Here is a 23,820-nt window from a genome sequence, read left to right as displayed (position 1 = left end):
TGACAATTATTATTATTTGCGAGTACCAAGTTTTTTTTATTTTATTTTTTATAGAGGCTAACGCTAATGGGACTCACACATCAATCAACACAACAACACAAACAGCTCTCTCCTCTGGGTGCAACGTCAGAGTCACATGGTGAAACTGACATGCGCAGCTGCTGTCACTATCGTGTTTCAATCCACCAGCAGGGGACCCTGCGGACCGTATAAATTTAGCCTCTGACTATTTGACTTCTAAAACCAATGGGTGCACACAAAGTGATTTTGGTGGCGGCAAGTAATATTCAAGTAAGAAATTACTGGGTATCTGACTCCAATTCTATTTAACATTTCATCAACAACAAAAGTACAATATACATTTGGCACTTAAATACACACGATACTGGATGGAAAAGGTTTTGTTCAAGAAAAAAAAAGCACATTTAACCATTGTACAATTTGAAGACTCTAGCTTTTAATACTTTGTACCCAAAGTGAGACAACAATCTACCCACATGTGTACATTATGTAATGATAAAATGTTAAAACAAATAAGCAAAGATTTTAGTCAGAATACATCATGATTTATTATGAATGTAGTTCAACTAAATTCTCTCAAGGCATTCTTTGTGGAATACCTTAAAGACCATTAGAGAGGGGCTTGTAGTTCCTTTCTGGTCAATATGTGCAACACTTCATACATATCTAGTCAGATTTGTAAAAATTCATTGAGAAAAACTTCCTGACCACGAATGAACACTGCATAGACCATGATTTCAGTTTTGCTTTCATTACACATCACTTCCGGACAAAATAGGGAGTTATGTCCAATTGGACCCTGACATAGCATTAATTTCTACACTTGATGTGCAGATGAATACCTTTGCTGGTGCTTCCTAACCAACTGCACAATTTTCCCGCTTTGAAAATAGCTGCACCTGAACCTATAATCTTGGATGAATAAGCTTTGAAATGAGAAAAATAGCACTTTGAGCTGTAAATTGCTGTGTTCAAGCAAGAGGAAGTGAGCCTCTAACATTTACTGACAAGTCAACAGCTACTCTTGAGTCCTCCCACTCAACATCTACTCGACCCTTCGGCGCTGACACCTTGCCCCCCTCCCTCGAGACACTTCATCAAGCCTGCACTTGCGTTACCCTATTGACTAGCAGGATGTTTATGTAAGAATAAAACTCAAAAGAAACGCGGATCAGACGTTTTTATCACATTGGCTTGGCCAAATCAAATTTGACACAATCATTTGTTGTTTGACTGTATGAAAAAGCATCAAGAAAGGCAACGATGGCATCAAGTGTCTCAATATTTAATAAGCTCTTTCAGAAATGTACATAAGAAATGTGAATGTGAATGAAACCAATGTTCCATCCAAATATGAAGCAAATTATTAAGCTGTCTATAAACAGATCATGAAGTAGGATACTTTAGCAGCAACAGCAGGCTGAGGTACAGATGGCGTAAATCCCCCACACGTGCGTTTTTAAGAAAAGACGGGTGCTAGGTCAGAGTCCATCAGCCGCCAGGCCATGGAGGAATGAATGCCTCATTCCCAGAGTTCTCCACCCTGAGGCACCAGTTCCTGCCTCCAGTCTCTAGTGACAAATGCACATTTAGTCTTCCTCGCAAATGTTCATCTTGTGTCCAAGCTCCAAATAGTCTGTAAAGAGTCAGTTGGATGGCAGGTGCAGTACATAAAAGCTGTAAAGGCACAGCAAAAGTATTTTGGATTTCGGCACGTTGTGCCACACACATAAGAAGGCAATATACTAGAGCTTAATTGCTTTAATACCTGTAGGTCAAAAATGAGTCGCCAGAACAAAACAACAGATGTCGAATTATGAAGTAGTTAAAAATTCTTCATCATCATCTGTTAGAAAAATTGTATATATATGTTATCATGCGTTCTCTAATGAGTACTTATTCACAATGTTACTGTTCAGTATGCTTGCTGCTTTGCTTTGCTTATTCTTATCTTGTACAACAGAACAGAAGGATTACGGCTGGGTCAGGGGCGAGATGACGGTTGTGTCAAACAAGATGCTGCTGACAGCTCAGCGTCCACCAGAACAGATCGTGAAAACAACACGTCAAACGATGCGTCATGAACCTTCTGATCTTCCTTAAAGAACGTCACTTTCTCTTTTTATCTCTCGGAATATCGCTTAAACTGTTTTCCTGATATAGCCATATCTGCACGCAACACTTTGTGCGTTACTTTTTGTTTCTTTTCTTACGAGACGAAGCCACAATCTCTTTCCCCCCCCCTTAAGGGCTAATCGTCTCACACTGTGGGTAGGGCATTTCCAAATAAAAAGAGCGAGGAGTGTAAAACAGATTTTTAGTGTATTTCGGGACTGCTGTAAGTCTGATTGCACTCCTCGCGAGAAAAGACTCAACATTCTGCCTCACTGGTTTTGTCTGCTGATCCTTTTGCTGATTCTGAACCTGACATCATCATTCTTTCATGTCTTTCTTTACCTGAGATTCAACACTTTGCTGACACTTGAACCTAGATCAAACATAACATGCAGTAGGTCTTGCAGGATATTGTACTGGCCTAAGCAATAAAAATTAATGGCAGTTGACTCTGAAATGAAATGTTTAATTAACTGAGAACAGCACTCAGATGAGTGAAGGCCAAAGAGTACGGTAAGTGATGATAAATTCTGCCATCTTCTGTGGATGCAATTCTGCAATAAATACAGAAAAAATACAAAAACCTAAATGTAACATATATGAATTACAGCTTAAATTTGTATAGTTTCAAACTTGGCCTTATCCATCAAATAATTGTAAACTTGAAGGGCAAATTATCATAAAACATGGCAACACGAGTTCAGCTAAACTGTGAGTGGAGCGAATGCCGACAAGAAGTTTTATGAGCTCCAAACGGGCCACCGGTAGCCACAAATTTGTAGATTAGTGAGTGTCATAAAGATTGTGAGGCTCCCAGGAAGTGGAGTTGACTGCAAATGTTAACCTGTAGCACCTCAACGGCCACTTGATAATTACTGTTTTTAGCTGTTACCAGAGTAGTAGTAGTATTTCTACGCTTTCAAGGCCGTTAACGTTGTCACAATATCACTAAAACCTTGTCTTAACATTTTAACATTAACATTTCAAACGTTTTATAACAGGGCCAATTTGATTATGGAATTATTTCAAATGTTTTCAATTCTAACCACAATGAGGTTGACCAGCATCACAGGAAACAGAAACAAGTTTCACTTAATTTGAAATGACTGTAACCATCACAAGGAATGGTAAAATGATTTGTCAGGAGTTCTACGCAGTGATATCCTCAATCGTATCTGTCATTTTAAAGTGGTCTTCTCAATTTTGTCGACATTATTTTTAAATTTGCAACAGAATGTGCTCGTGCCTTGTCTCCCCTGAGGGTGAGTCTGGTGTTTTGTCTTGTACCCTTTTCATGTTTTCGCCCTTCTTCTCCCCGAGCACCCACGGCAATTTCCCGTCTGTGCATTTTCCCCTTTACAGTACTTTGTAAGCGTACAGCTGGACATTTTTGTGAAACGCCTGGCCATTTCACGTGTGCTGTGCATCAAGGGCAGACAGGGAGTGCTCAACAAAGTCTTGCTTTTCTTGTTTTTTTTGCAGGCAGATTTAGATTTTCTATCTTGCTATCTGTAAAGGCAATCCCACTCGTGATCAGACCCTGATCCTTGGGGGTTTCACCATGTTAAGTTCCCAGTGGAGGAACAATAACATGAACCTGACAACAGCCGTTTTATGTTTTAAGTCGCATCACCCATAAAATGCACAATAAAGAGGAAAAAAACATATATAAGTCGCACCGGAGATTAAGTCACATTTTGGGGCAAATTTATTTGACAAAATCCAACACCAAGTACAGACATGAACCAGCAAAAACAGGCTAAACGATACGGTATGCTAACGTGACATAAACACAAACGAGGAGCTGACAATGGCCCTGACGTAACATTAACAGTTATTCAAATAACTAGAACATAAATAAGTTTATCAAACCATTTGTGTAACTCCAAATCATTGAATCCATCGATCGAATTCTTCGTCCTTTCTGTAAACAACGCCGCGTGTGCGGAGGTCGAACCTCGCGAGATGAGCCGAGAGGACCCGAGAAAACCCGACCGCGCGACCTGGATACCGACTGACTCCGTTCGTTGTTATTGTATTTTCGTTACTTTGAGGATTGTATTAACCCCTAATCATGCCCCCAAAGAAAGCAAGTGGGAGCGGTAAAGCCATCCTAAAACGCAAAGACACTCTTAAAGCAATGCGGCAGTGAGCGCCCGTCGCGCTGCAGTTGCGCGATCGAACCAAATTAAGCTCCATGCGCACTGAAGTCCACTAAAATTTTGGAAAGTACATCAGGACTTTAAAAATATTTTCTAAATTTCAGCGACGGCTGTCACAATAATGCGACTAGCGCGGTGCATTGGCGCAGTTGGCGGCACGTTACGGTTGTGCGTTCAGCGGTGCGCTGCAGTTGCACGATCGGACAAAAATGCGCAAATGAAAAAATGCTTAAAAAAGGCATTTTTGTCTTGGAACGGATTAATTTTTTTTCCATTATTTGTAAGGGAAAAAATAGATTCGGAATTCGAACGATTCACTTCTCAAACCGCCTTCTGGAACGGATTGTGGTCGAAAACTGAGGTTTGACTGTATATCAAATAAATAACAATTTTATCGAACCATCCGTGTCACTCTAAATCATTAAATCCATCGGAATCTTCGCCTTGTGTCCATCCATCCATCCAGCCATCTTCTTCCGCTTATCCGGGGTCGGGTCGCGGGGGCAGCAGCTTTAGGAGGGACTCCCAGACTTCCCTCTCCCCAGCCACTTCATCGAGCTCATCCCGGGGGATCCCAAGGCGTTCCCAGGCCAGCTGAGAGACATAGTCTCTCCAGCGCGTCCTGGGTTGTCCCCGGGGTCTCCTACCGGTGGGTCATGCCCGGAACACCTCCCCAGGGAGGCGTCCAGGAGGCATCCTGATAAGATGCCCGAGCCACCTCATCTGGCTCCTCTCAACGTGCAGGAGTAGCGACTCTACTCCGAGTCTCTCCCGGATGACCGAGCTTCTCACCCTATCTCTAAGGGAGAGCCCGGACATCCTGCGGAGAAAACTCATTTCGGCCGCTTGTATCCGGGATCTCGTTCTTTCGGTCACGACCCAAAGCTCGTGACCATAGGTGAGGGTAGGAGCGTAAATCGACCGGTAAATTGAGAGCTTTGCCTTTTGGCTCAGCTCTCTCTTCACCACAACGGACCGGTACAGGGTCCGCATTACTGCCGACGCTGCACCAATCCGCCTGTCAATCTCGCGGTCCATCCTCCCCTCACTCGTGAACAAGACTCCAAGATACTTGAACTCCTCCACTTGGGGCAGGATCTCATCCCCGATCCGGAGAGGGCATTCCACTCCTTTCCGATCGAGGACCATGGACTCGGATTTGGAGGTGCTGACCCTCATCCCGACCGCTTCACACTCGGCTGCGAACCGTTCCAGTGAGAGCTTGAGATCACGGCCTGAAGAAGCCAACAGCACCACGTCATCTGCAAAAAGCAGAGACGCGATGCTGAGGTCCCCAAACCGGACCCCCTCAACGCCTAAGCTGCGCCTAGAAATTCTGTCCATAAAAAATATGAACAGAATCGGTGACAAAGGGCAGCCTTGGCAGAGTCCAACCCTCACTGGGAATGAATCCGACTTACTGCCAGAAATGCGGACCAGACTCTGGCATCGGTGATACAGGGACCGAACCGCCCTTATCAGTTGGCTCGGCACCCCGTACTCCCGAAGCACCCTCCACAGAACCTCCCGAGGGACACGGTCGAACGCCTTCTCCAAGTCCACAAAACACATGTGGACTGGTTAGGCGAACTCCCATGCACCCTCGAGGATCCTGCCGAGGGTGTAGAGCTGGTCCACTGTTCCACGGCCAGGACGAAAGCCACACTGCTCCTCCTGAATCCGAGGTTCGACCTCCTGACGGACCCTCCTCTCCAGCACACCTGAATAGACCTTACCAGGGAGGCTAAGGAGTGTGATTCCCCTGTAATTGGAACACACCCTCCGGTCCCCCTTCTTAAAGAGGGAAACCACCACCCCAGTCTGCCAATCCAGAGGCACTGTCCCCGATGTCCACGCAACGTTGTAGAGGCGTGTCAGCCATGACAGCCCCACAACATCCAGAGCCTTTAAGAACTCCAGGCGGATCTCAGCCACCCTCGGGGCCTAGCCACCAAGGAGTTTTTTAACTACCTCAGTGACTTCGACCCCAGAGATTGGAGAATCCGCCTCAGAGTCTCCAGGCCCTGCTTCCTCAATGGAAGGCGTGTAGGTAGAATTGAGGAGGTCTTCAAAGTATTCTCCCCACCGACTCACGACGTCCCGAGTTGAGGTCAGCAGCACGCCATCCCCACTGTAAACAGTGTTGACATTGCGCTGCTTCCCCCTCCTGAGACGCCGGATGGTGGACCAGAATTTCCTCGAAGCCGTACGAAAGTCATTCTCCATGGCCTCACCAAACTCCTCCCACGCCCGAGTTTTTGCCTCAGCAACTGCCGAAGCCGCGTTCCGCTTGGCCATCCGGTACCTGTCAGCTGCCTCCGGAGTCCCGCAGGCAAAAACGGCCCGATAAGACTCCTTCTTCAGCTTGACGGCATCCCTTACCGCCGGTGTCCACCAGCAGGTTCGGGGATTGCCGCCACGACAGGCACCAACGTCCCCTTGTGTCACTTAAAAAAAAAAAAAAAAAACACAGCTGTTGACTCTGGAACTACGTGCGCCGCTGACGTCAGACTACCTCTATCAAATAAATGTAATATAAACAACAAATTTAACGAACCATCCGTGTCACTCCAAATAATTAAATATATCGGATTCTTCAACCGCTCTGTCACTCAACAAAAAAAAAAAAAAAAAACAGCTGTTGACTGCGGAACTACGTGCGCCGCTGACGTCAGCCTCGTTGTCAGTTGCGGCTCCAATTATTCCACAGATCTACGTATATAACTATATTGTAGCGTTACCAAAGTACCAGCAAGACGTGGGTTTGGTAATCAGCTCTTTATTTCATAAAACAAGAGCTCAACATATGAGCCAACACAGTGCTATAAGCAAGCACCCTGGTTCGCTCTTCTCGCTCCCCCCCCCCAACTGCCTTCACGGCCTTGCTAGACAATCGGAAACTACTGAAGTCTAACAACATAGACGTTGCTACTCTAAATATACTATGTATCAAATAATTATCACATAAATAACAAGTTTATCGAACCATCTGTGTCACTCCAAATCATAAAATCTCCTGACTCAGGAAGTCAGTGAATGGAACTCATTGTCAGTGAGGCTCCAATTATTCCACAACCATAGTGCGCCCTCATGCGGTTTAAAGTGAAAATAACATGTGAAGTGATCAACTATACTAGTAAGTCAGTAATGTGTTAATGATCAAGTACAAATTTGTGAATAATTACACCTATAAGTCGGTCCTGAATATAAGTCGCCCCTCCACCCAAACTATGGGGGGGAAAAAACGCGACTTATAGTCCAAAAAATACAGTAATCTCATAACAGTGCTTCTAGCACCCCGCCTCCAAACCTCTCCCTCATCCAGTATAACGGACATGCATCAAAGTCAGACAGGCAGCCTCTCAAGTGGAAGTTAACCCCATTGGATACTAAAATACTACTGGTCCTACTTAAAGATGTCACTGGCACTAAAGTCAGGATAAAACCATGAAGCTGTTGCTCCCAGTGGGGCGGCTGCCATTAAAACAGCTGAAACCTCCCGTTCGACTGAGATTCATGCCCTCAAATGAAATCTTACTTCCAGTCACCACGTCACACACATTTGCATGAAGGATCAAAGACAATGATTAAAGGCTGTACGAGAGTTGTATTTTTTTTTCATTCCCTAAACGCTTTTTGGGAAATATGCAGCCTGACTGCTTGATTATTGTTCTGGGGCTCCAGTGAGAAATTTGTAATATGTGCATTCAGTTGCATCAGCTTGCAAGTTAAACAATTTGCTGTAAACATGAAATTATAAGATTAAATATTTATATCCACACTTTGGAAGGAGATGCTAATGAAGTCTACTAACAGTGAGTAGAAGGAGGGTTTAGTTAGTTTCACAGCCCAATTAAAGCACTAAAGAAACACTGACTGTCACATTTGACAATTACCCTCTGTTGTCTAACACTAAAGTTCAAATATGGATTAATTTCAAGAAACTAATAATCACACATAATCATGAATTATAGAACAATGCATACAGCTTGAAATCACATCGCCTACCTGCTACAAACATAAAACAACATGCTTCTTGTGGGTAATAATACAGTAGTACCAGACAGGGAAGGCAAAATGAAACATGTACAATACATGACTACTTTTCTAAGAGCATAGTGAGAAATAAAAAAATATAACATTCAATTGGGGAATGTGTTTTTTATGTAACATGGAATGCTAGCATAACATACTGAGGGCATTTTCTTTGACATGCGTCAAGCGCATATGACATTTACACCTTCTGGAACCATATCTAACTATTCCGCATGTACACAATTGTCGTAAATTTCGATCGAAGCACAGGCAAACACATTCTGAGCTTCAGATTACGACGTGTGTGGTGAATGTCATCACTTTTCATTCATAACAACAGCATGTCAAACCCTCTCAATCATTGCAGGAATCATGTAATTTAATGCATTATTATTGTTATTACAATAGTCCCATCCCATTGGCCCCATCACAGCTACGTAGGATGTAGGGCACTGGGGTGCCACACACATACCTGAACACTCAGAGTGGAAGCAGTATTATAAGAGTATTTGATTTTTCAGTTTAGTTCGTTTTTATTTTCTCCTACTTTTTTTTTATTTCAGTTAGTTTTAATTAGTTTTTAGAGCAGGTCTGTTAGTTTTATCAGTGCCTCATTTTAGTTAAATTTAGTTTTAGCATTACTTTTCTTACTTTTCTTATGTATGTGGAGTATTTTTTGAGTGTAAGATTAAATACATAAATAAATAAATAACCACCTACCTACCTACCTACCCACATACAAACATACATACATACACACATATACATACATACAAACATACAATATATACGTACATACATACATACATACATACATACATACATACATACATACCGTAATTTCCGGACTATAAGTCGCGTTTTTTTTCATAGTTTGGGTGGGGGGGCGACTTATACTCAGGAGCGACTTATATATGTTTTTTTCACAAATTTTTACTTGATCATTAAGACATCACTTACGTACAAGTATAGTTGACCACTCCCCCCCCCCCACACACACACACGTATCATATTTATATTTATATTATTTATACATTATTTTCTGTATGTCATTTATACTACGTATTAATATCTACCTATCTATCTATCTATCTTACTGCATCAGCACTAAATATTGACTAGTGCATATTAACGGTGTTGCAGTGTATTTATTTGTATTTATTTATTCATTCGTTTATGATTATTTTATTGTCTTTTTTTAAACCAAAAAAGCAAAAATGATAAAATGGTAAAAGGGACTCCAGAAGCACCCATGGGATAGTTTAAATCCAATCACACTACAATAATCATAAGAGCAATGCATCCGATTACCTTCATTCGTGCTGCCATGTCTGTAAGAAGACCTGGCTTCTGTTTTGGCAGGACAAGCTGATAAATCATTACCCGCTCCCTGTTCTGGCCTCCTCTCAGTGTAGGTTGTGGCCTGCTACAAATACAATACGAATTCATGACAGACTGATAACCCAGAACTAACTCAACAGGAAAAATGTTGCTTCTGAGTTTTTGTCTGCAAAGCTCCCAGGGTAAAAGTGACTGAACACTCTGTGTTACTTTGGGATATGTGAAGAACTGCCTCACCCCCCATCTCCCCCAAATCTTCAGAGACGTCCTTAATTGGGAAAGCTCTTGTTGATTGGGTCTAAAAATAACATTAAGCTTAACTCAACATTGTTATTACGCTTTACAATGTAAAGCAAACATTTGTTATGGAGGGGAAAAAAGAAAATTAATGAGAAAACATCTTCTGATGCTCTATAATAAAACTTTATAAGCTTTTTGTTTTGCTTTAGAAGGTCACATGTATTTCAAATGCTCTGAATATAACTTGGCTCTACTATTTTGATATATATTGAACATTTTGGTCAATGAGGATTTTTATTCACTCTTGTTAAATTTTCACGTAGCTGCAACAATGCCACGACGAGCGCTGAGTGTAAGAATGGGCAGATACCCCCCTCTAGTGGAGATATTTTCCCACTGCAGCCATTCCAAACACTAGTGAAGCTAGAACAAATATGATAATGTAAAGAATTTCCGAAGAGCCAAACTGGACAATAACTATTAAATAACGCCAACAAAAATTAAATTCAATCTTAATCTGCTTTTACTCCAAAAGGGTAAAATCCACACGGGCCAGATTTGAAAAAGGCTCCTCATCCCCACCAATAGGAGTTAATAATCTCCTGTGACAAGTTTCACACAGAGGTTATAACTATAGTTATCTCTCAGGGGTGCCAGTTTCAGTGGACAACACAAGCTAGTTATATTTGAATGGGTTGGAATGCATTATGTCATATTCTGTTTGAGAGTGTAGAGGTACACACGATATTTGGTTTACTAATCTTAATGGATGGTTGTTCGTCTCTGTGTGCCCAGCGATCGGCTGGCAACCGGTTCAGGGTGTCCCCGGCCTACCGCCCGATGACTGCTGGGATAGGCTCCAGCACGCCCGCGGGGACAAGCGTTATAGAAAATGGATGGATGGATCTTAATGGATGCCATCCTTTGTGACATTCCACTGGACAAGCAAACTGACAAGAGATTTGAATTGGAAGCAAAGACATGAGTAGAGTCAGATTACAGGTAGTTTAAATTGGTGGTGCAAGATAATGATAAAGGACAGAATTATTTTAAGACACACCATAATTGTTTTTCTTTTCAATTTAATCTTATTTATTTATTTATTTATTTATTTATTTATTTATTTATTTATTTATTTATTTATTTATGTATGTATGCATTCTTCAATCATATGTCATTCATTTCTTCATTCATTCATTCGTTCGTCTTTTTCATGCATTTCTTTGTTTAAATTGCCCTCAGTGAGTAAATTCTCAGCATGGCCCTAACTCAACATCACAAATATCCAGGAAAATATTGGGTCATCTGTGGTGCCGAGACAGAAGGTGAATTTACATGAGTGTGAGACTTTGTGCCACAGACTCGCCAAGAGTCTTTGCCATGATAAGGTGTCATGTGGTGAACACAGGAGCAGACAGGACAGTCTGGACTTAATCTCTGATAGACTATTATCAGAGAGGGATTACCAATAGGCCCAAGGGGAAAACACCAATGTCCTTTATCACAACTCCCAAATGTTCACAAACTAGCTTGCCATTTTCTGTTTTAACTTAATCAGACATGAGGGGGTCAAAATATTATTTCTGTGATAGTGCTCTAAATGTATTGTTTTTGTGTTTTATCTTTTGTTAACACTTGACAGTTTAGAATTGTTATTAGCATGATAAATACTGAACTTCAGCAAATTTCTCTCCATATTCATATACTAATTATTCTCAACGTGGGTGCTGTGGTGCAAAAGCATGCCACAAGAGCTCAGCAGGGGGGCTACAAGAACTTATCAAAATTTACAAATTTCTGCAGAAAAAAAGGTTATGAATTAAAAATAACATTGTACAAATGAACAATGGTCCTCCACTAACCTGTTGTTGGCAATTCATAGTTATTGTTGGCTCTGTTTTTTATAGTATATTAAGAACTTCCTAAATATTTCAAAACCTGAATGTAATTCAAGATACAGTAAGCCAGTGTCTCCTTTAAGGAAAACCCCCTGCAGTCCTCCTTCCTCGAAGCTGTGTACTCCCACTGACTTCACAATAACAATAAATTTCTTTAACCAACCTCGCTAAAACACTCATCTAAATTGGTTTTTGTAATCATTTGAGTAGGGAGTCACAGGTCTGTGTGAAATGACTTAAATGCATACGCTCTGAGGCGAGAAAATATCTCGTGACAGTGTATCAACTGTGACTAATTGCAGGCCCTGCAGCTTCACGCCCTGCTTTCTCAAAGAGATGCGAGTGTCATCATTAGCAAAATATAATAACAATTCATGCTGCTGAGAAACCTTGACTCTTTATCTCAAGCAGCCGTTGCCAGTCCCGTTATTCATCTATACGTGACATGTACAGTTTTGGATCTTGACTTTCTAAGTACTTAACTTTTTGCTTTTGCACAATATCTATCTCAATATTTTTGTATGAAGGTAGAACTGACTAATCACTCTTCATTGTGTCCACAGCTGAAATGCATTTCTTGTCAAGATAAAATTCCTGAGAGCAAAGAAACTAAAGATGACACTTTTTCAGTACCATTGTGGATTGCAATTCCAAGCTCTTGTGTAGCGATTCGGTTTGTTTTGATCAAGTTCAAGTCTATATTCACAACATAAATGCAATGCACAGCATCACTAATTGTTAGTTATCATCTAGAATCATCTTATTAAATGCTGACTGGTGCGGAACTTTATAGTCTGTTGTGCACTGACAACAAAAAGTACTCAATTTTAATATCAAAGGGTAACCTAATGGCATTTTCCCGGCAAGCCTATGTGTCAGTGCATGAAACAAGATCTCTGAAGGGGATAGCTTGACATTTCTGATTTTGAGCGAAAGGCAGACCACATCCAGGTGTAGAGGCCAGTCAATCACAGGATCCTTAGAAATACAAAGTCTGAACTGAACTGAACCCACACTGCCTGCACCAAGGTCAGGCTAGTGAAAAACTTGCACAATCTACGCAATCTACACAATCACGTTCATGCAAATAAAACCATTTAATTGTTGCCGTTGTGTTTTTAATCAGAACCAGACAGGTTCATGACGTCTACCATCCAGCCCCCCCCCCCTTGCAAAGCTTAGGAACCAGCAAACAATGTGGTTACTATGGGAACATCCTGGCACTCTGAAGCCTGAGGCTGCATGTCAGCAACACCTTGGATAGCTAACTGCCAAGTGACAGACATTCATACACTTCTGACTCATCCTCTATAAACACAACACGTTACCTGCAAACAATACACTTTCCTGTGCACGTAGAGTAGACAGGGCATCCGAATATAGTCCTATTTTACAATTCCATACCAGTTTATCAATGGTGCTTTACAAAATGGACCTGAGATTCAACTCTAGATTAGACTGAAAACAAACATCAAATCTAATTCGTCAACCATGGCGTAATGTAGAAGTCCCAAAAGTTGATGATACATTTATGCTCTTGGTAAATGTGTTCGTATTACAGAACTTTCCTCAAAAGATGTTTTGCACTCACCAGTCTCTCCATTTCCTGCTCTCGAAGTCGCTCCTCCCTCTGTCGTCGATGGTATTCCACCAGCTCGTCTTCATTGTCGCTGATTTCTGAGATGCTGTTCTTTCTCTCCCTCATCCCCGGTCGCCCTGTTGATACTTTCCTGGTGATTCTGGGACTGGACATGGGTGATGAGCCAGGAAGGGAACCAAGACTATATGCTGATGAAAGAGAATTGCCAAAGTTGGCCTTTCGAATTCCCGTGCCACTTTCCATCATCAGAGAGGTGGGTGAAGGACTACGGGCTCGCATTCCCCAGCTGCCAGTCAAATCAACAGCTGTAGTTCCAGTCTTACGTTGAAGCCTGGGACTCTCTGAGATGAGTGTGCCCAGACCTGAGGTGCTATCAGGTGTTTTCAGGGTTGTACATTGTACCGTTCCTGGAAGGGCCCCTGGGAGTACTGGGACGCCTCTACGAGCAATGGAGGGACTTAGAGGTGGAAGTTCTCTCATATTACCTCCTCCGCCATTCAGTTCTATGTTTCGTCGAATCATGCGAGGGCTTTCTGGCAGCTGCTGGCACGGTGAGCCTTGAATGATATGAACAATGGGATCGAGAGGTGGCTGAAAGGCCTTTGTAGGTTGGCAGAGTTGCCTGGATGGGCTTGAGGTGATGGAGCGATCAGCAAAGGTTGTCTGCTCTCTGAAAGGGCTAGTAGGTCTGTCATGAAGCACTGTGGTTGTCTTGGTCCTCATAGGAGCGGACATGGAAGAGGATGTTGGGAACTTGGGAGTGAAACTGGGGCTACTTGACACAATATTTCTGCTACTGGGGGATTCATTCAAAGATAAAAATGGGGTCTCTCTGGGACTATCCAACCCATCTTGGCATAATCCTCTGCGACTAGGCTTTGGGCTTGGGGGTGCCTCCCCTAAGATATTTTTTTGCAGTCTGGGGCTTTCTTGAACCTTCTGACCTACGCCGCCACCATTAAAGTTAGGTAGGTTGGTCCGTGGCTGGGGTACAAGTTGCGAATGGCTGGTGAAGTTGTAGCTGGAGGAGCGTGCAGGCACTGGCGGCAGAGAAGAAATGTGGTCCTGGGGTGCTCCACCAGATGGACTCGTAAAGCTACCACTGCTGGCTGCTGAAGGAGAAGAGAGAGGAGAGAAGGGTGGCGATGTATTGTCATAGCTGGATCCCATGGACATGGCCCCAGGACTCGTAGGAGGGGATAGCAAATACCTGCCCCCACCATTGACCATGGGTAACAGGGGTGAATGAGTCACCAGTTGGCCCCCAGGATGCTTTTTGTCTTCAGAGGAACAAGATTCAAGATCATCCATGACTAAGGAGTCCATGATGTCCTGGAGGTCCTTTTCAATAGAGCTTACAATTGCACTGTGCTCCGACTGGATTCTCTCACCAATTTCTTGGGAAGACTGTGCTGGACTGCCTTGATGATTCCCATTGACCAAGCTTTCCGAGTCTAAAATAGGTCAAATGGAAAAAGATGTCATTAAGATTCACCATCTAAATAAGACAATGTCTTTTAAAATCTACATCATTTGTTTTTATTTTCACACACTTTACACCAAATGACACTCATGATTGCACGCTCCCTCCCCATGCCACAATCTTGGTAAAAAGAATGAAACTCAATAAACTGATTTAAAACGAGTTTCAAAAAGATTTGAAAATTAAACAAGATTTGAAACTGAGAAATAAAAGATATTAAACATGCAACTGAAAAAATAAGACCTCAAATGTCAAAAATAAAATTGTAAGTGATAAGTGAAAATCAATAATGCATACAAAATAATTAGCAGTATAAATTGGCAATAATAGTGCAAGTTTATGTAATAAACATGTTCAAGCTCATGCCTAAGTGATTAGCAACTGAAAGAAATAAGGACAGACACAAGTAGATGAAAACACTGACAGCAATGTACTTTGGATAGTGATCAGGAAAAAAAATGTGTATGCATAACGTAATTACTGTGTGGCCCAAACACGACATAGAACACAGACAGGGTAAGATAATCTTGACAGTTTCACTTTCCTGTCTACAGGGCAGATGATGATACCATAAACACAGAGGCGTGTAGGAGACTCATATGTTTGGTCTTGTGGGAATGGTCAGCGCAGACACAGAAATGTTTTTTTAATTGACTTATCCCATTTGCCCTTGAGCCAGGCTAGGCAGACGCTAATGGTGCCATAGACTCTAGGGGGCGTCAAAAGAAAATTTGAAATTGTTAAATGCTTAGTAAAAAAAAGTATATTAACGGGAAATAAGGACACGTAAATACATTAATTAATGTTAAACTAAAAGGTGAAAACAGTGACAGCATCATTTGTGCAAAAAAGTGAAAGGAGTAAATCTAAAGCTTTCTTTGAAATTCACAGTATGTTTCTGTTACTACTTAGACGTATTTGCAATAACACAATTTTCTCTTGTTATTTTTAAAGGTTTTTCTGAAAGTCCTAAACCTAAACAAACACTTAATGCACTGCATTGCCAGTGACTATGTAAGGAATGAAACATCCTGATGAACTCCCAAACTTTGATTTTTACAATAATAAGTGACAAAAGAAAAACATTGCCTGATCTTTGTGTAAAATCCAGATAAAATCTTCAGTGGGTGAATGAATCTCTTTCAAATCAGGAAGTTGTGTATATAAATAATAACTTGATAACTAACCCTGACGAACTAACATGCATTAACATTTACAGCAATGCCAATAAATATTACCAAAAATGATAATACACTGAAAAAATGTTGGATTTACATTTAATAAATTGACATTTGGGTGCACACATTAAAATCATGTTTCACCAACATAAATATTGCACAAAATAAAATCATATTCATAAAGGTGAAACATGAATTGAATGCGCACAACCAACATCTATTTTTTTTTTTTTTAATGTTAGTCTAAAACTTGTTTTTCAGAGTACCAAATACTCTCTTCTGGCTGATTGGTATACTGCTTGCTCTCAGGCACATTTAATTGGGTACTTTTGGTACCAATATTTGTGAATGTTCAAATTTGACACATCTTACAACAGAATTGTGAGAGATATCTGTTTCATTCTTTTATTCATTCTTCCAACCACTCATTAGCTTCTTAAAGTGGAAAAAAACATCTCATATTTTAAAAAACAGGAACATCGAATCATGACAACATAGCGAATGGAGTAGCAAACATTCGTTGCACTGTCGTTTTGTACAGTCCTGTCAAGATAGAGGAAATTATATTATCGGGACGGCAAATATTCAGTCAATTAGCTATTGTTTTTGGTTATCTGAATAGCCTGAATGACGGCGAATTCATTAAAGGTGCATGCTTTTGAATCCATCCAATCGTAAGGAAAACTAACCTGTACTTTCAACCGGCCGAGAGAAGCAATTTCAGCTACTTTCGATTTTCAGCTGAGTTTACTATTACAAGAACGCTGTTTCGAAAGTGACGTAAGCGTGCTCCTGTCAGGTGGTGCATTCTACGGCAGGGCTGCATTTTACGGAACAACACCGGCCCTGACTGTGTGTGCGTACGATTTTAAGTTCCAAGCTTTGGCTTTTGCCTCAGCAACATACACAAGTAGTTTCTAGTTTCTAAAGGTAATGTCAAATTCCTGGTTGCATCAGATATCACGAGGGTAGGGTAAAATTGCATAGCAAATTAAGCATTTATATCCACTATTGGAAAATGAAATATTGTTGAAAAATAGTGTAGCCCCACAAATAATGCATTAGCTTGTTCTGACACCGCAGGGATGGGAGTAGCATTCTGTATGCTACTCTTGTCATTGCTCAGCTTTACACTGACGCTCAATGACAGTTGTCGCATTTGAATCGAATAAGGATTTTCATTTAGTTTTAACAACATTTAGATATTATATTGTATCTGCAAGACGCATTTATACACTGACCCCTGCATGGTGTCACATCGCCGTAGCACTCAGCAAGGGGTGTGGAGGCAGAAAAAGAGGGGATCGAGAGGGGGACAAAATAAAAGCAACCCTTCGCTCGAGGAAAGCCCGTGAGTGACGTCATGGGAGCTGAGGGGTAGCATTCCTAACTTCATTAGGAAATGTGGTAATTACGCACCGTGGGTCAATTGCTGATATGCCCGGGATCTGCAGTATACTATAATTGCTAGATTAACTGTTAAGTGATGATCGCAAAATCTCGTCATCGGTATTCCAATGGGGAGGCAAAAAGCAAATATAGAACCGTATGAAGTGATGTCTTTTTTTCCTGCAGAAGGCTACTCACGTGACTGAATAAAACCCGGTCTGCCTTTGGCACCTTCCAGTTTACTGAGGGGTACATTCTCCGGGCGCCTGTGGCAGAGCAACTCTGACGGAGCCCGGAGGTTCCAGGCTACGCGCAGTGCGCGCACACCAGGAAAGGCTGCACTTTACCGCTATTTTTATATTTTCCTTTTTTTTAAGAGGGTCGAGGGACTACGAGGCACCGGTGGTGGTGGTGATGATGGTGCCACTGTTTGTCAAGTTACTAAAGTGAAGTCATTTTCCGTTCCACACGTTCGCACATAATGGTGACCGAATCTGGTGCAAAATATAAATCGGCATAATCCACCATCTCAACAAGGACTAACGAAAATATTGTCAAACGTCAATGGTCTTCGACACGTTCAGAATTTCCCAGAAAAATAATATCAACAACTCCTTTTATGTTGAAGGCCTACCTGCCTTGTTTCCGGATACGAAGACGCACACTTGACTTACAGTCTGTTTTGTTGTTGCCTATGTCAGTGTTTCCCAACCTTTTTTCAATCACGGCACACCTTTTCATTGGAAAAAATCTCGCGGCACACCGCCAACAAAAAACTGTTAAGCTCCTATATTAAAATCAGTTATATTACAACGAAACACGTACAGTCCTATTCCTATATATGTATGGAGAGTCGAATAATTTAATAGAAATAAATACTAAATATTCTTTAAATTGTATTCCTTTTTTTAAATAAAAGTGACAGTTTTTTAAAAAGGTTTTAGACGGTGTAAGAAATAAACTATTTAAAGTGTTTGTGATTAAAATAAAATAATCAACGTGATTTTGTTTACTGTTTTAGACTAGGTCTATAAATATTGCAACAATAAGAACAAAGTCACTTTTAAAGACGCTCTGCTGTTCTGACAGCAGCTGAGTGGCTATCACAGTCGAGGAATCTCGACTTGACATCTTATTTTACGTATGTGAAAAATAACCAATCCAGGTTCTCCGGTTGAACTGTATGCTCTGATTTCCATTGGACCACAAACGCACCTCAACCGTCACAGTGTCTGTTACTGTTAGCAAAAGCACACAGCAACACACACATAAACTGAATATGTGCCGATGCAATACAATCAGATCGACACAATATGAAATCTCAAGATTCTCCGATTCTCCACACATGCACGATTAGCAAGTGGCTGACCAGGCCTTGCGCGAACTGGCCAGTGGTTTGGCGATCCTGTTTACAATGCGCTCCGTAATTAATATTGGACAATCCCACGGCACAGCTGAACGTCTCTCACGGCACACCAGTGTGCCGCGGCACAGTGGTTGGGAAACACTGGCCTGTGTAACAGTATAGTGTTTGACAGTTATTGACCCTATCTTCGTCATTCCTCCGTTTCTGGATTTAAAACCTGGATATATTCTTTCATTCAACCGCAATCATATTTCCATTCGTCCTTAATTAAAAAAAACACAATGTGTCTTTTTTCCCTTTTACAAGTATATAGAAGAGGCAGAGAGAAATTCATAGGTATAAGAAAACAATTACTATACAAATTGTATGAATTGAATACATTTTTCATCAACTTTGCTTAAATTTACAAATATAAAGCTGACTTGACTTGAGTATTCATTTTCAAATAATCCATACAAGGGCTCCAAGGTTTAAAACAGATTTTTTTTAGCAGACTTTGTCCTGGTAAATTAAAATAAAATAAAATAAAATAAAACGTAGTTCATCATTACATAGTATTTAAGTCATAATTACAATAAATATTTGTAAAAATTGCACTTCTATAGTTGTGTTTTTCGTTTAGCCCCAACAATAAATATGGCAGTAACTCAACATGCTTTAATGTGTTCCATAATCAACAACACATATTCTTAATTGTTCATTGTGTGCTTTTTGTAACTTGAAAACCTGTCTGTGTGTCACAACTGTCATAAGCCAAGAACCTCCTGTGCAGTACAGCACTAGTTTTGCACAAGAAACTGTTAGACATGTTCTTGGGGTGTGAATTACAGAAAAAGTGATTGAGTACAGTATACAGTAATGTCAATACACTTTTACATTTGTATGTAAGTTACACCAAACAAACAACATCCATCCATCCATCCATCCATCCATCCATCCATCCATCCATCCATCCATCCATCCATCCATCCATCCATCCATCCATCCATCCATCCATCCATCCATCCATCCATCCATCCATCCATCCATCCATCCATTATCTGTACCGCTTGTCCTCCCACGGGGGGTCGCGGGTGTGCTGGAGCCTATCCTAGCAGTCATCGGGCAGTAGGCAAGGGATACCCTGAATCAGTTGCCAGCCAATCGCAGCGCACACAGGGACGAACAACCATTCGCACACGCACTCACACCTATGGGCAATTTAATAATAATAATAAGAAGAAGAAGAAGAAGAAGAAGAATACATTTTGTTTGTAAGGCGCCTTTCAAGGCACTCAAGGTCGCCGAACACACATAAAATAGCAGGCACAATTAAATCAAAAGAAAAGAGAGTCTAAAAGCAAAGAACATCTGCAGCAGAGTAATAAAATTAGACAAATGCCAATTTGGAGTGCTCAATTGGCCCACCAAGCATGTTTTTGGGATGAGGGAGGAAACAGGAGTTCCCGGGGAAAACCCACACAGGCACGGGGAGAACATGCAAACTCCACACAGGATGGGCCGAAGGTTGAATCAAACCCCGACGTGTTAACCAGTGCGCCACCATGCCACCCCGCACGAACAACATTAAGAGCTGAAAGCGGACAAGAATTACACTGGGTGCTATGACGTGCTTGAATTGTCAATTTCAGATTACAGTCCATGTTGACTCAATATGGTGGAATATTAAAATAAATGGGGATACAAGGATGGAAAATGTGGTTTTATTTTCTGGTTTGGAACTACAAATGGGGATTGCAAAACAGTTATTTCAGTTTTATTGATTGGTAGTTAATCTTTATTTCCTTCTGAAAAATCCATCAGCAAAGAATGCAATGTCATGGCACGCTGAAAGTGAAACCATAACTGTCTCAAAGAACTTTCCTTTGCAGGCAGTAGGAGTTGCAGCAGATGTATCATCCGCCATGCATTTTCTCTTCCGCTTGTCCTCATTAGGATCACAGTTTACCCCTGCTGACAAGATCCAGGGTATAACCTGGACTGGTAAGGATATTGAATTAACGTAGAAGACATGATGTGGCAGAAAACATACGTATGTACCCAGAGAAAACACACACAAGCATGGAGAAAACATGTCAAGTGAGATTTGAACAGGCAGATGCGCTATCATTATGTTGCCCAGCCATATCACAACAAAAATGTTTTAAAAATCAGTTCATAAAGGGAGCAATTCATTAAAAAGCAAGAAAACAAAAAATGTAAAAACGAGATAAGGGGACAGGCTAGATGGCAGCCAGCAGAATAGAAGTGCTGGATTATAAATAGTTTTTGTAAAAAGATATGGCGACAGCAGCCTAGATTATAAACACATAGCCACAAAGCCACCCACTGACATGACACTGAAGAACAGGAAATCGTCTCTTAAGAATGCAAAATCTGGTGCAGCTCATTGGTTGAAAAAAGGTGACGTGGCAGAGCTTTGGTAGTCAAAACAAGCTAAAAGTTGTTAGAGTTCCAGAGCTAGGGTCTATTAGTGGAGCAAACTAATAGTCCCATATATTGTTATGGCATTCAAACTAAGCATTTATTGTACTTCCCAATTGGATTCCATTCTCTCACTGAAGAGTAAAACTGCCCTTACAAGCACACATGGTGCAATTGGAACACTTTATTTTCATTTTTATAAACTTTATACCAAAGAACATTTTTCAGAGGCCTGAAGTGATCTTGAATGTCTCCACTGCATTGTGATTGTTGTTTTCTAACACAAGAGAAGACCACAGCTATTTTTTCATTTTCTCAATTTTATTTTGAAAGATCAACTTTCCAGTGAGAAAATACTTTCCTTAGGGCTACAGGAGATTCTTGTCAGGTCTAACAAAGAAAGCTTGGTCACAATCCTGAAGGCACACTGCCTGCTTCTTTATTGCATTTCACAAAATAGTTTGCTCCACCATTTTATCTGGGAAATTAATTTAACAGGAGCTGTTTGGAAAAGGTCAAACACTTTCAAGTCACATTGTTGAAGATAGTAGTCTACAGCTTGAAAAAAAATCTTAGGTTGAGGATATGGATGGTGAAAGTCGAAAATATGTACCCCTGATTCCAGTTTTGAATTCCATCACATACAAGTAAACACTCAGCAAGAGTAGGATAACATGGTTCATAAATGGCGAGCAAAGCATGTTACATTAAGTTACATAAGTTTCACTATATTGTGTCTTTTATTTTGCAGTTCATATACAATAACACACACAAAAGATGCTGAACTCTAAGATATCAAAAATACCTGAAGAGTATTGACCCAATGTGGAAAAACTAAATAATTTCTTCAGAATATCATGCCAAACGCAGCAACCTATAGGAACTTTCTAAGAGACTGGTGCCCTTGTGATTCTGTAATTTACTTTACTTATAAAGGTGCAATTAAGATGAATCACAACATCAAAACTCACACCAGTGCAGTCACACAACCAACCTATATATTCCTTTATAAGTCTACCATCTGATATTAATCAAGTTAAAATTGTTTTCTGGGCTTGCCCGACTATTACATTTGTGGCGTACACATTCGTAAACAGATAGTGAAATTTCGATAATTTATTTATAAACAGACAGAAGATATCCAAGGATTATCCTGGGAGTGGTACTCTATGCCTTTATCTCAATGCAAGCTAGGAATGTATAATTAAAGAAAATAGTGCTTCTCTAAACAACGGAAGGCTTTCATTACTGGATCAGGAAGTCCACACCAAGCAGTCTGCATGTACGCTATACTTACTCCATACTAGTGGCAGCCACTGTCAAATGAGGGGAAATAACAAGACACCAAGACAAGGCCCTGATAGCTGAGATAGCTAAGAAAAGCTCTGCTTCAAGTGACGTGGTTTCCAGCTGGAGCACTTTGAATGCAAACACACAAGTAGCTGAAAAGTTTGCCTGGAGACGCAGAGGAATGGGACGCACATAAAACTGGCATGGTGTATGGCGCAGCTGAGCACTTTTCTAGCGTCATTTTGACGGCTACTGAATTTTAAGGGACAACTTTAACAAGCTGTAACAAAACTATAGACTGCCACAGTTGAAAACATTTTCACGTTTTGCCACAATAATGAAAAAGGACTGCGTTTAAATTTTACAGGCGCTCGCCGCAGACACTCTTTAAGTGCAGTTACAAAGACTCAATATAAAAACGGAACCCTCAAATGAGAAAAAAAAAAAAACTTGCGCCCATTCAAAAGGAAACAGGCTGGAGGTTTACTGCTAGACAAACAGCGACCTGTAAACTTTTTAACGACCAGCCAACTCCACTGTTGCAACAAACTAGCCTATTCAAGAAAAGGCCATTCATTATACGTGCGTGCAAATACAGTATTCATCAATAAAAATCAAAGCTACCTTGAGCGAACCTTCAGTTGTAGAAGATTCTTTGAGCTCACGTTATTATTATAGATGATGGAACAAATGTGCAAACTGGTTGGAAAGGTCTCTCGGGATAGTGCAGACCTCCACCAAGGCCACATTACAACGTCAGATAGTCAATATTGTCCATTCTTCCAATTTCTATACAGCTTGTCACCCTTCTACAAACCTTGACAGGGTACATAATGACACCACAGCAAGGCCTGAACTAAAATACGTACCCAAAAACTCTGTAGGCAGATTTGCTAATCACTTTTTTGTTCTGCCATGTAATATCATGTAGGAACACTGCCCATATCTTTAGCAAAGTATGAGTTCTTCCTTGGTCAACGCTACTGTATGTCCCAACATGTAATGACATTTGATTATCAAAAATGTCAATTCTGTCATGGTCATTGGGAGCACTTTTTGAGTGGCATATCATACCTGCACATCGTCTGTAGTCCGCTGTGGACACGGTGCCTCCCGGGGGCATCATGCTCTTCATCCTCAAGGCTTCTTCAGGGTGGTTGAAGCGAAAAAAGGCTGACTGGCCGAAACACAGCATACAGCCTGTAAAACAGCACAAATGTCGTTAGACTTAATTTCATGAAATTATTAGGGACTTTAATAAACCAAAGAAGCATTCAG

The 23,820-nt window shown here is 41.0% G+C and overlaps 1 protein-coding gene across 9 annotated transcripts in view; it reads right to left on the bottom strand.

The window, feature by feature from the left end:
* LOC148394869 (pleckstrin homology-like domain family B member 1) overlaps positions 1-23,820 on the bottom strand; it is a 130,700-nt gene that overhangs the window by 35,157 nt on the left and 71,723 nt on the right. For all 9 annotated transcript variants that reach the window (XM_088381540.1, XM_088381543.1, XM_088381542.1 and 6 more), the window contains 2 exons: positions 23,617-23,742; positions 13,404-14,866 (listed from right to left, as the gene is read on the bottom strand). In XM_088381540.1, coding sequence (XP_088237666.1) covers positions 13,404-14,866; positions 23,617-23,742 — 1,589 coding nt within the window. The remainder of the gene's footprint in view (positions 1-13,403; positions 14,867-23,616; positions 23,743-23,820) is intronic.

This window comes from Syngnathus floridae, chromosome 7 (assembly GCF_059516105.1).
Source record: "Syngnathus floridae isolate MCC-2025c chromosome 7, RoL_Sflo_1.0, whole genome shotgun sequence".
In the NCBI taxonomy this organism is placed as follows: domain Eukaryota; kingdom Metazoa; phylum Chordata; class Actinopteri; order Syngnathiformes; family Syngnathidae; genus Syngnathus; species Syngnathus floridae.
Note: the sequence above shows the minus strand (reverse complement) of the source record. Positions and strands in the feature narration are given on the sequence as shown.